Below are 17,322 nucleotides of genomic sequence, written 5' to 3'. Positions count from 1 at the left end.
TTGACAGTATCATAACTGCAGTTATTTAATGTCATGAAGGATGGCTGCTCGACATGTTCAGGGAGCAGACACGCCCTTCCTGCATGTTAATTCCTTTAGATGCCAAAAAGAGCGGCTCACTAGACACTAGTTTCCGGTATCAGCAAGCATCTCTTCGCAAGCCGAGCGAACAGGGGGCACCATGCTCATACCACCACTCGCACGGATCTTCTTTATGGCCCAAAATTTCAATCATGCACATATCTTCCAACCTGTGTGTCTGGCAGTCAAAATAGCTGCTGGTTTATGAGCTTATCGAAGTCCTTCCATAGTGCTGACATGGAGGGAGCCTTTTCAGAAGCTTCGTTGTCGAGACATCTGGGTTCCTCGGTGTAGAAATTTGTACTTTGTGAACCGTATGTCTTAGGGATTTATCCACAGTAGGAACAGACAGATCTTTCCACTTCGCGGCTCATGTTGTCCAGGTGGATGATGTGGCAGCACAGTGTAGGTACTTGGGCCGATAGTGTCGGGTAGCCGTAAGCACCAGCAGGGAACCGCGATAGTTCCTCTTGCTTTTGATATGCTCCACTGCAATACATGTTGCATGCTTCGCCATACTACAAGGCTGGATTGCAGCAAAGCTGAGTTAAACAACCAAGAACAGTATTTTTCAGTGTTCAAATTTTTCTAATAGTAAAAGTATCTTTCGATTTCAATATTTGAATTTTCGAATATTCGCACACCACTACTAAAAATCAGTCACTGTGAAGTGCATAAAATATATATATATATATGTTGTAAAGGTATGGCAATGACTAATGAGGTGTGCTACAAACATGAACACATGCTACCGTGTGATGCTGAAATTAGGATGGATAAAAAGAAAAACTGAGGAGTGGTTCTACTACCTCACCAGAGCCCTTGAATGCAAGGGACTGGAGGAACATGCCATACTATATGCAAGTATCACAGCAGCAGTCTGATGAGAGGTTGTTTTACGCGTTTCTTGTACTGACAATGTGTAGTGTATGGATGTCATTTAAAAAGTCTAAAACCGATTTGGTGTGGAAGAACTGCTCTCCGCTAAGAAACATTGCCGGGTGTATTGGGATCTGCTGTAGGTATGCTAAAAAAAGAATGCTTCATTCTCTCAGCTTCTGCTTCTCTACACTCCAACAGAACAGGGAGGGCAGTCAGCCTGTTGCCACATCTGCCACAGATAGGAGGTTCATTAGTCAGCAAGTGATTGCGTGAGCCGTACATGGTGCTCTATTCCAAGACAACCAAAGAGAACATCACAGAAGAGGCATTGCAGGATTGCGTGCCCCTCTACAGTCTCCCTTCCACCCCTCCAATACACCACTCGACTGCACCAATGTTGGAGAGGTGGAAGAGACTGGAGAGAGGTATGCGAGGCTGGCGATGCGTAGGGCGATGCTATGAGTGTGCCAGGCGGGGTGCACGACACAAAAACGAGGGCAACAGTGGGAGTTTTCTTCTTTTTGGCCCCGTGGATATTGCTTTCCTTTTCAGCGCAGACACCCATTAGCCAGATTAAATTGTTATAGCCAGTAATGAAGCAAGGGAGCATTGTAGTTTGTCAGAGTACACAGACGCACAAGTTCTTAGTGTAAGGCATGCTCATTGTCATATGCATCCAATGCATCGTTGAAATCGGTACCGTAAGCGAGTTTGACTGTAGTGCTTTTACTGCTCTCATTGAAAAAAAAAAAAATAGAAAGACCTACTTATGTTTAAAAAATTGAAAGGTAGTGCAACCTTTGTCATGACGAGTTAGCTCACGATGGGCAGTTAAAGAGAAGGATTAAAAGGAAACCAGTCCAGCGCTAAAAAAAAAGCCCTGCACACCAAGCAGCAAGTAGTTGGTCCGATACATCAGCACTTTATTCACGAGTTCACTGCACACTACCACCTTTCGTTGCTGCCACTGACCAGCGTGTGCAGCGACTGTATTGCAAATTCCTACTTTTACAAAATTTGTGGCTGCCATGTGGTTTTTGGCTAGCACTCCCGCAGTGAAAATGAGCAGTACGACCAATGGTCTAGTTGCAGCCGAAAATATTGGATAGTACCTCGATATCAGTGAAGTGGTGGTAAGAAACTGCTCCGAATTCAAGTTCACACACTCTTTTCACTTATCTCGTGCCGTCATGGTGCCAGAGAAACCGTATGCTGCTTCGTTGCTGCACAACACAGGCACTTACAATTGCAAAGAAAGGTCACGAACTGGGCTAGTTCTTGGTACGAACAACACCATGCAGAAGGTGTCACGCTTGCACCGCTAAAACGAATAGCATAGCCAGAACCAGTTCACGGCGCCGGAAAATTGAACGGGCCTATGGCGACGACACACTAAGGTGCCTCACCTGAGAAATGTCCGCTGGAATCGGCACGACCGGTTCGGGACTTGGGACGTTCAGGCAAGTCCGTGCAGTGGCGCTGCGAACTTCTACAGGACGTAGCTTGGTCCCATCTGCAGAAAGACAACAAAATTCAACACGGACTTCATAAATTGTTGCTTTACAGGTGCAGTCAACATGTTTGCCTCACTTTAACGCAATCGGCATTCTGTGAAAGCATGTTGCAATGTCTCACATTGTTTCTGCCAACTTGGGCACTGGGCAGCACATAGTGTAAATGTAATGGGCAGGCCATCAGGCTGCAATGCTGCGGGAATCAAGTTTGGCGCCAACTGTTGGATCAACTTGGATCACGGAGTATGTGCCACTGGATATGTGGCGCTCTTCAATGAACCACTTGTGGGCAAAATTGGGTCACTGGGTACGCCCCAATGGGTATGAGCCACTCTTAAAAATACCTTTTTTTGACGAACGTGGAGCTTGGAACGTGGAATATGTGACGCAAGATAATGTTGCTATTCAATGCGACAAGTGCGGACTTCACGGCAGCGTCGCAAGATGCTGCAGGGTGTTCAGACAGTGGGAATATGGTGTCGCTACATTGCGTCAATGCTAATCACATTAACGTCAACAGTCATCCGGAGATGGTTTCTGCTGGAATTTTCATAGATGGTCACGAGCCTAGGAGGAGATGGTTTTGGATGTTTGAAGTCCACATCACCATAGTCATCAGCGGAAATCGTAAATGACAGCGCCAGAACACTTCAAGCGTATAACACTGCGCTGGCCATGTGCCTTCATAAGTGCGTAGCGACCACCAACGATCATGTCGATAGCCAGCATGGTTTCGTGCAAGGCGGCTGCGGCAAACGGGAGTTTCGTTTTGTCTTGATGCATGCATCGCTTACATGCCTAGAGAGCCGCAAGGTTGCAGTCCATTAATGCGTCAATAGCCCCTGCGGTTACAGCAAACAGTATTGTTCTGGCTCGGTGAAAAGCTATACAGGATAAAGAGCACTGACTACATTGCGACAGCCACTGAATTGCATGATAGACATACCTTCTTTCATACATGACATGGAATTTTTCGGTTGCAAATACAAGTAGTGAGAGGAGGCTCTTTAGCTTTTTTTTAATGGGCCCGTCACCAGGCCACATTTCTAGATTTGGTTATGTGCTGGATGTTGTTACATACCTTCAAAGAGTGTTCTACAGCAACAATTTTTGAAATTCATTAATGGCAGAGATCGAAATGTTTCAAAAGGCAAGCATCCTTGCCAACAAAGGCATTCTCTTCATTTTTCCCGTCCAGCCTCCGCAAGCTAAATTCCTTCCCCGAGTTCTCCCTTACTGGAGTCTGAGGATTCCGTGATGAATATGTCACGAGCACCGCCGTCTTTCTCTTCCTCTCTCACACGTTTTTGCGGAGTGGTGCACTTCCGAAAATGGTCTAGCATGTAAGCTGTTTCGTTTGTTTCGTTTCGTACAGCAGACAATTTTCCGCGCTCTCCATAACACCTCATCAGTGCCACAATCATGAGCAATGAGGCAGACATCTGATGATGGAGCGTAAACACGACGTTGGAACATGGTAGAAAATGAGTTTCATTCTCTGCGCGTGTGGTAGCACAACATGGCAACAAGTAGACAAAATGGAACTACATCTCCTGCTACGGTACGAAGTAAAACGAAAACAGAGACATTCGGTTTGTACGATTCCTTACTTCTCTAAACTGTAATTTGACTATTGAGGCAACAGATTAAACAAATAAGTGAAGTTGCCTTCAATAATTTTTGAAGTCACTTGTCATCATGAGTGACGTCACAGCACTGCACACTGGTGCGATATACGCAGACTCTCCGGCTAGGAGCATGACGCCCCTGAGGAAAGAGCAAATAGCATTTGGTTTAAAATGTAACCTCTTTCCATAGACCATAGGGAAGCAATACCTAGCAGGCAAGATCACTGGGAGGCACTGAATGCACTGCACTTGTCATCTCAAGATTACCACATCTGGTGAGGGGCCCTTTAACGTTGTTTGTTATTTAAGAAACAAAGTATAGTCACCAACAAGCAAGATTAGTCAAAATAGAGTATTGAAAGAAAAAGTACCTTATCAGTCTAAGCAGATTAAGAGTCTTGTTACAGTATTAAACATGATTCACAAATGTTCAGACAATGAGCTCACCGCTGGAGCAGTCTGCTGCCAATAACTTCTGGTCCACACTGCTCGTCTTTTCGCTGGGAGCCTGCAAAGAGGGTGTCGACCGTACAGCCATGAGCATGAAATGGCCCCAACTGTACTAGTGTATTCACTAGAATCGCTGTCAGTGGTCATAAATATCCAACATGTTTGTCTCAAACTTTACATACGGATAAAGCTCGAAACTGCTTCATGCAAAATACAAGTGAAAATTGATGATGATGATTTATGGCTAAGTGAATGTTGCCAAAGTTAGATGCCCGGCAGTTGTAAAAAAAAAATTACATGCAGTGCAATGCTATGATGTACTACATGATAAAATTTCATTGGGAGAGTGAGAGTGAAAGTCTAAATTTATAAGTCGCACTATCTTCCAACTCTTTAGAACTGTGTGAATAAATAAAGTACATGCATTTGTGCTCACAAATATTTGTTGCCCATCTCGAAAACAATGCAGATGGCTATTAAGATTGCCTGACAAAACAGATTTCCAAGGCCCCTAATGTTCACCTTAGAGGGCATCTACTGCACTTGCAACACAAAAAAAATATATATATATTGCATTTACAGGTGCAGAAACCTCAACACACACAAAAAAAAAACAAAAAACTGCTTAGTGATAAAAAGTCAATAGGAAGCAAGGTGCACAATGAGATACAGCTACACAGTGCACGAGCTGGGCAAGTGGTGACAAGTGAATTCACACGTAACCACTGGTTTAGGAGATAAAGATTATATATTATCCATTTCATGCGCAACCTATCACTTTGCACTGCAATCTTGTTGCGCCTTCCATCCCGTCAATTTTCTGCAAAACTTCGGCCGAAAGCTGTATCACGGATACGACTGCAGATGAGACTGGAGTGCCGTAACTATACAAGCAAGTGCCTATACTAGTTTCATTGCTGCATGCAAGAACAATACTCACGCCACCGGAGCAGCTGTTCACTAGATCAGACAGCACGTGACGCCTTCCTTGGCTCAGCAGAGACTTCGTAGGTGGATGCACCGTGTCGACCTCTGCAATTAGACAACAACAGGGAGTGCTATTAGGCAAGCCAATCACTAGCATGTAGGCCTATGGGGAAGCAGCCATTCTATAATCAATTTCATAACTCACAGGCAGCCCTGTGCAAACTATGTAGGTAGTATGGTCATAAAGGTCTCAATTCGTGCGTATGTCATTGCAGTTGTGTTGCATCTATGGCAGTTTAAACAGGATGACTACTTCATATATTATGTTAAAGTCCCGCAAGGTTACATCAATGCCTGTATTTCTACTGCCATTCGCGCTTTGAGTATTTGTCACACTATGATTTGGCTGCGAATGCAAGCAGTGCGATGTGGCTGCAGGTCGCAGATACACGTCACTCCGCTTGTTCAGGGCCAAATACATCCAGATCTGCGACACCTTCCACATAGTAAGTCAATTTGAGACATTAATGTAGGAGACTTCACGTTGCATGGAATTACGTGAAGCATACCCATGTATTTCTTTCATATGCAACACATAGGCAGCCTCATGAGGGTGTCTTCACGCTTGGTTGGCGACTCAAGGATTAGCTTCGGAAAATTGGGGAGGGCGAGGGAGGATGACGATGTGAGGCTAAATGAGGAAGATGCAATTAATGTTGCTGAATTGCAGAGAAGTCATTTAAACTGCACGCATGACGGGTCTGAAGTTTTGCAGTGCACTGGCAAGAAGCCGCTCGAGCTCAGATGCATGTCGAAGCCCACTTGTAACTGACCTTCGTCATAAATGGATGTAGATGTTAGCTGCCGATCGAGAGCTGTAAGCAGTATTGAAAGTGGGAACACTGACAGCGGCTTTATAGTCACTCCGACATTTCTTGTGTTTTTTTATACCGATTACGAGAGTTCAGCACACTCTGTTATCTTACCCGAAATAAAAACCTTGGAATGCACCTTTTCTTGCTCTGGTTAGAGAAGGAAAAAACTTCGTTTGAGGCTTTTCTGGCATTGACTGCACTTGGCATTGAAGCCTGGACACTATTCCTCTTCCATCAGTCGTGTCAGAGAAAACAGTGCTTTAATTTTCTATCACACCTTAGGCAGCAAGTACTACTGTATACATCAAGTACGAGGGATGTTATGAAAATAAGTTTCGTCATTTATTTTCCCACATAAGCTTTACTGCCAAAAAAAAAAATACACCATGGCATCATAAACTATACACCTTGCACTATTTTTGCACATAGTCGCCACCAACACTGAGACATTTGTCGTAGCATGCAATCAGTCTGAAGAAATCACTGTGTCAAAACTATGCCCTGCGATACAAGGAACTGTCGCACAACCTGCTCCACCTCAGCATTGCTTTGGAAAAGATGTCCCAAGAGCGCGGCTTTCAATGCAGGGAACACCATTCATGCCGGATAACAGCACGCACTTCCATTGGCAGCCACGTTGTCACTACATGTCTGTCCGGCATCGCAATTTGTACTGGAATAACCGCGGGCACACTGGCCTGCTACTGCCCTTTTTTTTTTGGCGCTCTGTGCGAGTCACTCTTCCTCTGCTGACGCTTTTTCTGTCGGACCAGCAATGGGTGTGGATTCTTATGGCGACTGTTTCACCTAGTGCACCATCTTTTGTTTCAAAAGAAGAAACGTACCTTCGGGACGTCCCCCATAGTTAGCACATTCTTATCAAGGCTGAACAGCATGGTCGCATCACAGGCGACAAGTGTGTTTGGTTGCACCACGTTTTCAGAAGTGTCCTTGCAGAATATATCCATATTACTAGGAATCTCTGCGCAATCCTTGCTTTGCTACACATTTGTTCGCCAGTGCACCTGGTGATGAACACGACTATCCAAAGGTGTCACAAGGACTTCGTGGAAGGCGCATGCACGCAGCCAAGAATTAAAATATGCAGCTCGCCATAGCCATTGTGGAAATATCAAGCTGCGTCTTGTTTCACTCCGACTCCCATGACAAAAAGTGCATTTTCTACTAGTAACAAGAGCAAAAAGTTGGCAGCTGCAGTGGTCAGCTTCACAAGTATTGTGGATAGCTTAATCTTTAGGTTTAGTCAATGCCATTCTATAAGCAAAGCAATGCGGCATGTTTTGACAACTGGGATATCATGGCATGCAATCATATTTGTAATTCCAGCTCGCGGTACGAGCAAGCGGTTTATTTGAAACTGTAGCAAACCAAAGGTAAGAGAAGGATGGTAGCCTTTTCAACGCAAGGGCAGGAAGGGTGGATAAATTTTTTGTGGCAAGGACATGACTAGCATGGCGAGGGTGAGCGAGAAAAACCAAAACTGAGGGAATTTGCCTACCTCTGCACATGTAGAACATTTTTTTGGGTCAAGAAAGCGAGCAACCTAATCTCGCCCTAGCATTCATAGGATCGCCTGCTACCTGTGAAGTGGAGTAAACATGTTTTATTTGTAAGCACTGCTTTGCTGGACTCCGCACTTTAAATGACAGCACTATTACCAAGCGATTCCAGAGCGAACACTTTTTAACCAGGGTGCCCCCTGGGTCTATTCAAAAGCCATTTAACAGAGGAGCGTTTAATAAATTTCTTGCTGCAGACCTCAGCTGAGGCTGCTGCAGGCCCACTGACGAGCTCGGATTTTTAGCAGTACTTTGCATTTTGCAGCGATGCCACAGACGAGCCTAATCTTCTACCAGTGCTTAGTCATGCTTTTGTAGATGGCAGCACACAGAAGGGGTTAAACAGCCTGTAGTCAGCCTGGCGTCTCAAAAGGTGTGCAGCATCTGCAGGCACTGCACTTGACACTTGAAAGAAACCGCAGATCTAAAGAACAAGACAAATACAGCCCGGACAGGAAAACAATGCTGTCCAAACTGTACCGCTGCCACTGTACTCAACTGCAAAGAGCTCTTGCTCGCACTCAAGCGCCAACAATTCAATGAATATCTCCCTCTGCCAATGAAACACTAGGCAGTTTTAGAAATAGCGCACCCAAAAGTTAGGGGACGCACTTCACCGGGTGTACAAGACAAAGGTATACAACACGCAAAAGGAGCACAAAAGAACGCAAACTGGCCGTGGGGTTTTGGGTACGCAAGGATGCTTGGGTGCGCTATTTTATCACTCGCTCGATGAAGCTCATGGCCCACAAACGTCGCAACGAATCTCGAGAAACGAAACGATGCGACAGCGGTTGTCGTACATCACGCGAAATTTGCCTCTTCAAATTTTATGTCGTTCTAAGCAGAACACAGTCGTTTGCCACGGTCGAGAGAGCGGTTCAAACTACAGGTTGCTCCGCCTTCATACGTATTACACGCCCCAGTTGGGTAGTCGCTTACCCTAAGTCGCGGCATTTAATGTGTGCGGAAGTCATGTGATTGTTACTAATTCCATGCTACCGTGCTACTAATTCCGTTCACGAAACATTTAACGTTCAAGCGAAACAGACACAACACACTGTCGCGTCAAACATTTTTTTTTTTTTTTTATGAGAACACGCAGAAGAGGCTTTAGTGCAAGCGCTTGAATTCCGCTCAAAAACAGGCGTGCACGCACCAAAAGACCACAGTCTTCGGACATATTAAGGCCGAACTGGCACATTTCGTAGAACGACAACACTTTAGTTAGGCTGGCGTGACGCAACTTTGGAGCGGTCGTTAACACTGTCGTGGGAGGCGCCCAAATCTTTAACTGGTGTGCGGGAGCGGCGACTTTTCCGTGCGTCAGCGCCGTTTGACGGGGCGAGGCTGGAAACAGTCTGAGGCTAAGCGCATGCGGACAAAGCGCGCTCAGCTGGGCCCATCGTCTACTAGGCTGTTTCCAGCCTCGCCGCGTCATACGGCGCTGACGCCCGGAAAAGTCGCCGCTCCCGCACACCAGTTAAAGATTTGGGCGCCTGTACAGCACGCTGTACTTCTCCCCACAGCGCATTCTGCGCTTAAATTAACTCGCAAATGGAGAGTCAACGTCTGGGATGCGCAGGCGCTCACCTGTCGTCGACATGGTCTTGTGATGCGAGGTGAAGCTCCGGATGTCCGAGGCTGATGTTCGCAGAGGCTCGCTCATTTCGCCGGCGGCTTTGGGCGCTGGGATGTTACCACAAGACAAAACGCGCTCGTGCAGCCCGTGTTCTCGCGCGAGCACGCGCGAGTGGGTCGTTATTTTCGTTTAAATACACCGCTTGGCTATTGGCTTGGCCCTATGGCTTGGCCGCTTGGGTTCTTATGCAGGTCAAAGCCTGGCTTTTTGCATCGATCACATAAAACTGCAAACTGTCCAGAGGGCGCCATAATATAACGACCTTTGAGTAACAAAATTAGAACTCAATTGCCAGTGAATGCATGCTCAAACAAAAGTAGAAAACCGTAATCTTTTTATGAACGTGATGTGTTGGATTTCCTTGGACATTAAGTTTACTTTTGAATGTCGATTGAATTTTCATAGGTAGTGTTCAAAACATGACGTCCATGGCGTTTATCTCAATCTTTGCAAGCGCTACTGCTAAATGCAGTCAGCAAAAGCATAACCTCTGAGACGAGTATTTATTAACAAAGGGAATTGTAGCAGGGTCATTTATTTAGAGACTGCTGATGCCACCTATTTGGTGCGCCCATAAAAATCTTTATAAGCTTGTTTTCTTTTTTTTTAATCTTACAAAGGATGCGCCCAAAACGTACTGACTACAAAATTTTTATGGTAACCCCACAGCTTCCGCCGCATGAAACAAGCAAAATCATGCACTTTAAGAACAGTTTACACCCGTTGGCGTGCCTCTTCTGCCACACAACGATAATCGTCATCTGCCTTGATGCGTTTCCTTTCTTTAACGCTGCGAGCCTGGAACTTTCCAGTAACGGCACGCGCGTTATCAGCATAGAACAGTTTACACCCTTTGGAGTGCCCCTCCTGATAACGCGCGTGCCGTTCGTTACTGGAAAGTTCCGGGCTCGCAGCGTTAAAGAAAGGAAACACATCAAGGCAGATGACGATTATCGTTGTGTGGCAGAAGGGGCACGCCAAAGGGTGTAAACTGTTCTTACACTCTTAGAAAAATTTACACCCTTTGGGGCGTATCTTGTCCCACAACAATAATCGTCATCTGCCTTGCCCGCGTTTCCTTTCTTTATCGCTGCGAGCCCGGCACTTTCCAGTCACGAACGGCATGCGCGTTATCAGTGTGACGCAGCATTCTCGACAGGAAAGTAGCGAGCGCCGAGTTTTCAGGAAAGGAAACGCAAGCAAGCCAGATGACGATTATTGTTGTGGGACAAATATACACCCCAAAGGGTGCAACCGTTTTAAGAGTGTAGAGTGTAGCATGTGAGATCTGTTTTTATTACTCCATGCACGCTTTGTCTTTCACGTTCACTCTGCTGAAAGATCATGATCTGTGACAGGTTGCACCCTCCTCCCGGAAAGAGCGTCAGTTGGCTGAGACAAATATTACTGGCCCAGAAAGAGAGCGGTTTGGATCGGAGGGCCAACGGGTGTAATGGATTTTATAATTGACATCAGAAGAAAAAAAATTACCGACGATTACGTTACTTCCTAATGCGAAATTTGAGCGCAGCAAATAAGCTGTTTCACCTTTTCGATAGATTGAGGCAAAGAAATCGAGCAACACATGTATGCGCCATCACAGATTTTTTTTTATTTTTCACACGTATTCCTTTAACAAAGACTCCACTAACAGTTCTTGACAGTCATGAAGGAAGCTTTGTGGTCGGAGAAATAGACTGATATATGTTCGACTTGGTACACCAATGCTTGATTCTCAAAGACGAGATCAATACAAGTGCCTCGCGAGGTTGTCACAGCCGTGGGACGCGTTACGAGCGAGAGGAACGGGATGTTCTCCCGCATAAGTGTTAGGAAATTGCTGTTTGTCTTTATGTCAACATTAAAGTCCCCCACTACTAACATCGGTGTGGATCGATGGACGGTTAATGCGAGTTGCAGGAAGTGCACGACGTCTTTCGTGAGTGCGGTAGCGGACTCACGAAAGCGGTATCAGTCGGTCGCTGCTAGCGCTGGGGGGATGAAAGGGGGGCGGAGCTGGTTACGAGGCCGACGACAACGCCGACGACGACGCGAAACCCAGGAACGGACGCCAAAGAGCCATTTGTGTAGCCAGCCCTCCTCCACAGTCTCTCCTCCTCCCTTCCATCATCCTCCCTCGCCCGGAGAGCCGACAGCGCGCATGCGCGGCGGCGGAGCAGATTCGTCGGCGAGCTGGTTACGAGGCCGACGACAACGCCGACGACGACGCGAAACCCAGGAACGGACGCCAAAGAGCTGCGCTCTAAAAAATGGAGCTGGGCAGGTCATGTAATGCGCCGGTTAGATAAGCGTTGGACCCAACGTTCTTCGACATATTTCACTTTCACAGCTCCGCCAGGGAATAAAGAACTCCGCTCGGGAGGTGGCTAAAGTGGTGGTCACGTGAACTAGTGGCGCTGCGATCGCGTCTTTCACCACTTCTACCATTTCTGGTTTCGCTTCTGCTTTCATTTCCGTTTTCATTTCGGTGGTGCTGCTTTGTCTGTCACTACTGTGGTCATGTTGTTGTATCGTGTGATGTGCGGCGGTTTCTTCCGGTGAAAAGTTTTGCGCTGAGGCGTTTCGGCGTCTCACAATAGGAAGAAGTTTCCTATGCAGTTCTGCTTTCCCCACGGCTGCTCCAGCGGCCAGATGCAACGTGGTGACTATTTTTATCATACCGCTACGTACGACGCCACAGGAACACGGACGCTAGTTCACGGCGCGATTCCACGGCTTAGTTATTCCCGGTCTTCGCGAACACATCTAGAAGCCAATGAATGTAAGGCAAAAGCAAAAATCCCCAACATAAGTAGTTCAAGTGTTGGCAGGCACTTCGGCGGAAGCTTGCAGGGATGCACGTCATGCAGGTGGCAGAACAATTGTACTTCAATGTTGTAGTGCTTGCCTTCGAAATATGCGCTATTGACTGCGATCAACAAGCTCACGACCGTGATTTTGCCTTCTTTACTCTGAAAGCCTTAATTTATTGAAGATGACGCCACAGCAGCGATATGTAAATCGTTTTACACGAAGCGACTCGTAGATGGAATCTTTTGAGTTATGGAAAGTGTTGTCCGTGAAGAGTATCGCACCTAATTTACTGCATGAAAAGCTACAACAAAATCCACAAAATGCCATTTCGAGCGGCTATACTACCTTCAAAAGAATAATTGAAATGAATCCTCAGAAGCTTCTGAGGATTCTGACGGCTTGAGAGTTAAGCACGCCAGCTGGGTGTGCATAACATCAAGCCAAAGTAGAACAGCGACATACAAGATCATATATGTGCACCACAAACAGTGTAGTGCAGTACTTGCAGAAGCTTCTGAACGTTGTCTTGCAGTAGAGGCAACTTTGTTCGAACAAGCCTCAAAGCACAACCCTTAAGCGATTACAGAAACACAAGTATGGGTAATACATGAAGGAAAATGCCTGTAGCTTCAAATGTGCGTGATTTGCACCCCCACAAGTATCTTTATTCGCAGTGATATGAGGTCGTTCAAGACAATCCTGACATATTCATCGCTATTGAACGCGTGCAGAATTAAACGTTAATTATTCACACTTTAATGAATCCTGCTTCCGGCGATTTATTCTGGAACACCCGAGTGAGGCTGGTGAAACCGTCTGGGCGTGCATTTGGATGTGAAGGCTTGTAATCGTTGACATCGACTAATCAAGTTTTATGTGATCATGCGCATTCTCTTGACAAAAAAAAAAGAACGATATAAAACGACCGTTTGCAGAGGACGTGCACGTGACTCGCCAATACAAAATGAAAGATTACTTTGAAAAAAGGTTGCTCAAGTAAATAAAAGAAATAAAAGAAAATAATCCTTTGAGTTATGAATGTTCATTTGTCGAATCGGTTCTTGCCACTTCCTGCCGATCACACTGAACGTTTGTTCAGTGTGATCAGTGTGTTCACTGTGATCAGTGTGTTCAGTGTGATAAATAGGACGATGATGACGATGTGCAATTCGTAATTCCGTAAAGAACAGAACGATAATCAGCACATCTGTAGGGATATATTACAGGCGAAGCACATATAAGCCGATTCGTTACAGAAATTGGTTCTGCGTACGAACTATATGACAAGACAGCAGCAGCCATAGTCAGCAATGTCCAGGAGGATACGCAAGAAAGCTTGGCCATCTCTGCCTTCCGATACCATCTCGGCCTCTCGATAGATATCGGCCTGACGCTCTAACCGTAAAGCATACCGTGCATAAACCCCGGAAAGACGGCGTATGGTGTATGCGCAGTGAGAATAACGGCATTTCTTCACGTACGTAGCATGCTTCCGTTTGCTCGCAAGCACTATTCTAAAATTTTCTATTCGTACCCATTCTCACCTCGCCCGACCACCTACGATGGGCCGCGAGCCCCCCGTGCATCACGTCGCTCAGCAACAAGTTGCTTACGGAAGCGAGTCTACTGCAGTTTTCCCAACTCTTCCTGCGTGGCAGCTAGCGCTTTGAGGCAGTGTTTTAAAATGCACCTCCCCCGCTGCCCCTCTTCTCGGCTTCAGGACCAGATGACGTTCCTTCGTCCTTTCTCCATGCCAGCGGTGCTACGTGTGCTCGGTGCGACATTGCACCACCTTCAGGATCGACCGAGGTGATCGAGGAAGATATGATGCTTTTTTTTGCCAGAGCGTAAAAGAAACGTCTTCATGCAATCGGAGTTGTCCCTGTCTCGCTGCTGCTGTCACATGCCCACCCGCATCACGCGATTGCTCACCTTGAAAAAAAAAAAGCTCATCCATTCTCCCGTAGCGTTCTACAGCTCCCCGAACGATCCTTCGCAAAACATTGATCCCCACAGTGTGTGAATTCTGCACACTTGCTCGTCTGCAATTTTTGTCTCGCATTTACATACAGAGACGAGTTCCCAAGTAACCACGGATATCCGTGGGACGTCCACCATAAGTCCCAATGTCCATCCATCCGGATATCCAACATGGACGTCCGTGGGACGTACAGGAGAAGTCCATATCCTGTTTGGATGTCCGAAGGACATCCTACCGGGATGTCCTTGGGACATCCCATTTTGAACGTCCGCTGGCTGTCCATAAATAGGCATGCCCAGGATATACACTAGTGAGTTATATATAAACTAGCATTATATATTGCCGGAAATTTTAGTTTTTTCATATTATATTTGCTTATTTTTGTTCTCTATCGGACACAGTTCATTCTTTTTTCAAAGCAAAATAAATATATTTCCAACTTGATATAAATTCTGCCCACTTTAACATCGCAGTATTAAAATACAATTTTTTTTTCTATCGGTGGGTCATACAAACAATTTGTAGTTTGCTTTAAAAAAATGCTTGTGGATGACTAGCAGAATATATAAGCGCCCATTTGAAGCCACTTATTCGACCTAGAGCCAAGCACTCAAGTTACCCCTCATTATGAAAAGTTCCTGATCATAGAGTTTTGGTCCTGACCTCCGAACATGTAACTTGGACTTAGGCTATGTATAGGTTCAGGTTTATCATTGAAACAGGAAGTAAAACACGTTGTTGGGCTAGTTGGTGCATTGTATTAAGAAAAAACCAGCAAAAAAAAAGACGGACACAGGAAACATACACAAGACAGGCCTCTTCCAGCCTCTTTTTTGTCTTCTCGTATGTTTCCTGTGTGCGCCTGTTTTTGGCTGGTTTCTTAAAACAGGAAGTTGTCTGCAGTGTTCAATTGTGCATACAATAATATCATTATAGGTAACAAAAACAAATCTCAAAGGCTACGCTTTTGGTGGCTGCGTGCGTTGAAAGCGATTACGAAAGCTATAATGCGTCAGAGCCGCCATGCATTGACAGTAATCTCAAAGGCTATGTTTTTCTGGCGCCGACAGCTTAGCAGAAACTAAAAACTCGAAAATCAGATACCGAATATTCCCAGAATAAGTAAATATTTCACTGTGTAATAATAGAATATTTTAAAAACCTATTTATGTTTGCGTAGATGCACGTGGAAGTGTTAGAACCTTGGCAAAGCAGAACGCTGCACTCATCCAATCCAATCCAAGCTCTAGCCATCGTCGCCACGCCATTTTTCATTCTGCGATCGTTTTAAGGGCAGCGGAGCAGCGTTTGTCACCTTCCGTGCCTGCTGAAGTCTCCTACTCAGCTACCAAGGTATGGCAGCTACATCGATTTCTTTTTTAATTCGTTTGGGTATTGAAATGTGTTTTCTTCACAGGTGCCAGGATGCCTAGACTGCGGGAGAAGCCGCACGCGCGAAAACGAGCGTCGCTGGAAACAAAGACGATATTCGAGGACTTCGGATCTCGCACCGGCAGCCAGCAGTCAACAGCTCGAGAATTCGCAAGTCTAGAACTGTGCAGTGGCGCGTATACCCCGCACGCATGCATTAACATGTGCGGTCGGGCTGTCCCTGCAAACATTTGTACGCCTTGTGATGCTGGTCGCTGCACCGAGGCGACATCGGAAGTTCAGGACGGTGGTTGTGAGACTACGCGCACTAAGGACAATGTGCCTTGCTTCCCTGATGTATATACTCTACATGACGCTTCGGATGGTTCACTTCGTTGTGAGAACGGAACAGGATCCCTTAGGAGAGGTGTACGCACAAGTCAATGCGGGTTTTCTGGTAAGCAGGACCCCGGAGTCTACATTTGCTTTAGCTACCGCGGATCTTCATCGGCGCCCTTTGATTCTCCTGGCAAACAGCTTCTCCTGGCTAATGCGCTCATGATCAGAGCTGTAGCCGTCAGTAGCGGCAAGATCGCCTGCTGATCTCTACGAAAATAAAAAGCTTCTTTTAAAAAATTGAAGAATATATTAGTTGTTTTTATCTACAAGTTTGTTTAATATCGTGAGAATATGGTCTCTACGGCCACGGCGGGGACATTGTAAACGAGAGTACGCATTCGATGGCCAAGCGAGTTTTAATAATTGTAAGAACGCACTACGCAACGAGAAAGAGCTATTGTTTAAAGAAAGTGAAGAATATATTGATTGTTCTTCACTAATAGTTCGTTTAGCCACGTCAATGTCGAGACATTGGGAACGAGAGTACGCATTTGACGGCAAGTTGACTTACGAGAACGCACTACGTCGCGAATAACATTCAAGCTGCAATACCATTAAGCATGTCCGTGTGGCACCCCGCGAATGACATTAAAGTTTAAGGCATTAGCCAGTTAATGTCATTTTTTGTGCCCGTGTCGCAGAGTGCTAGTGAAGTGATGTAGTCAAGATTAATTCCTTCTTGTAATTTCTGTTGCTTTCGCTGCTTAATAATGCCAATTGATGTATTTTTGCTCTTTCTTTTTATTCCATGCTGCAAACTCAAATGTCAAAGCAGGGTGGGCAATAAGTATTTTTGTTCTGCTGTTCTCTACCTTGTGTTGTGCTATTGAAATTGCAAGTTTTCTTCTTTATCCGTGTATTTATTTGTTCTTTGAACAGTACGCATATATCTGCTTATTGGTCTTTTTATGTATATGTATAAGGTGACAATAAACGTTTAATTGTATGTGGAAGTTGGTGTAAGTTCATTTCTCGTTTATTAAAAACAAAAATGCATTCAAGCATTAGACCAATGTAATATACATAATGGTCCGGTGCTTGAATGTGTCCCGGCCACTATTGTCGCTTCAAGGCATGTGTATATCTGGAATATCCCCGGGAAGACACACACACACACACACTCATATATATATATCCTGAACGTCCACTGAATGTCCATGCTGGATGTCCGCGTCGGA

General features: G+C 45.6%; 1 protein-coding gene and 1 long non-coding RNA gene across 2 annotated transcripts in view; one reads left to right on the top strand and one right to left on the bottom strand.

Annotated features, from left to right (window-relative positions):
* Positions 1–9,739, bottom strand: part of LOC135896904 (uncharacterized) — a 50,051-nt gene extending 40,312 nt beyond the window's left edge. The window contains exons 1-4 of the mRNA XM_065425407.1: positions 9,531–9,739; positions 5,496–5,587; positions 4,553–4,613; positions 2,370–2,476 (exon numbers count right to left, since the gene is read on the bottom strand). Of these exons, the coding sequence (XP_065281479.1) occupies positions 2,370–2,476; positions 4,553–4,613; positions 5,496–5,587; positions 9,531–9,606 (336 nt within the window). The 5' untranslated portion in view covers positions 9,607–9,739. The remainder of the gene's footprint in view (positions 1–2,369; positions 2,477–4,552; positions 4,614–5,495; positions 5,588–9,530) is intronic.
* A 5,882-nt stretch (positions 9,740–15,621) lies between these two features.
* On the top strand, positions 15,622–17,097 carry LOC135896909 (uncharacterized). Its single transcript, XR_010562850.2, has 2 exons — positions 15,622–15,727; positions 15,792–17,097. It is a non-coding gene; the product is annotated as an uncharacterized lncRNA (long non-coding RNA).
* Positions 17,098–17,322: the final 225 nt, after the last annotated feature.

This window comes from Dermacentor albipictus, chromosome 7 (genome assembly GCF_038994185.2).
Source record: "Dermacentor albipictus isolate Rhodes 1998 colony chromosome 7, USDA_Dalb.pri_finalv2, whole genome shotgun sequence".
In the NCBI taxonomy this organism is placed as follows: Eukaryota; Metazoa; Arthropoda; class Arachnida; order Ixodida; family Ixodidae; genus Dermacentor; species Dermacentor albipictus.
This window is presented reverse-complemented; position numbering and strand designations above follow the sequence as displayed.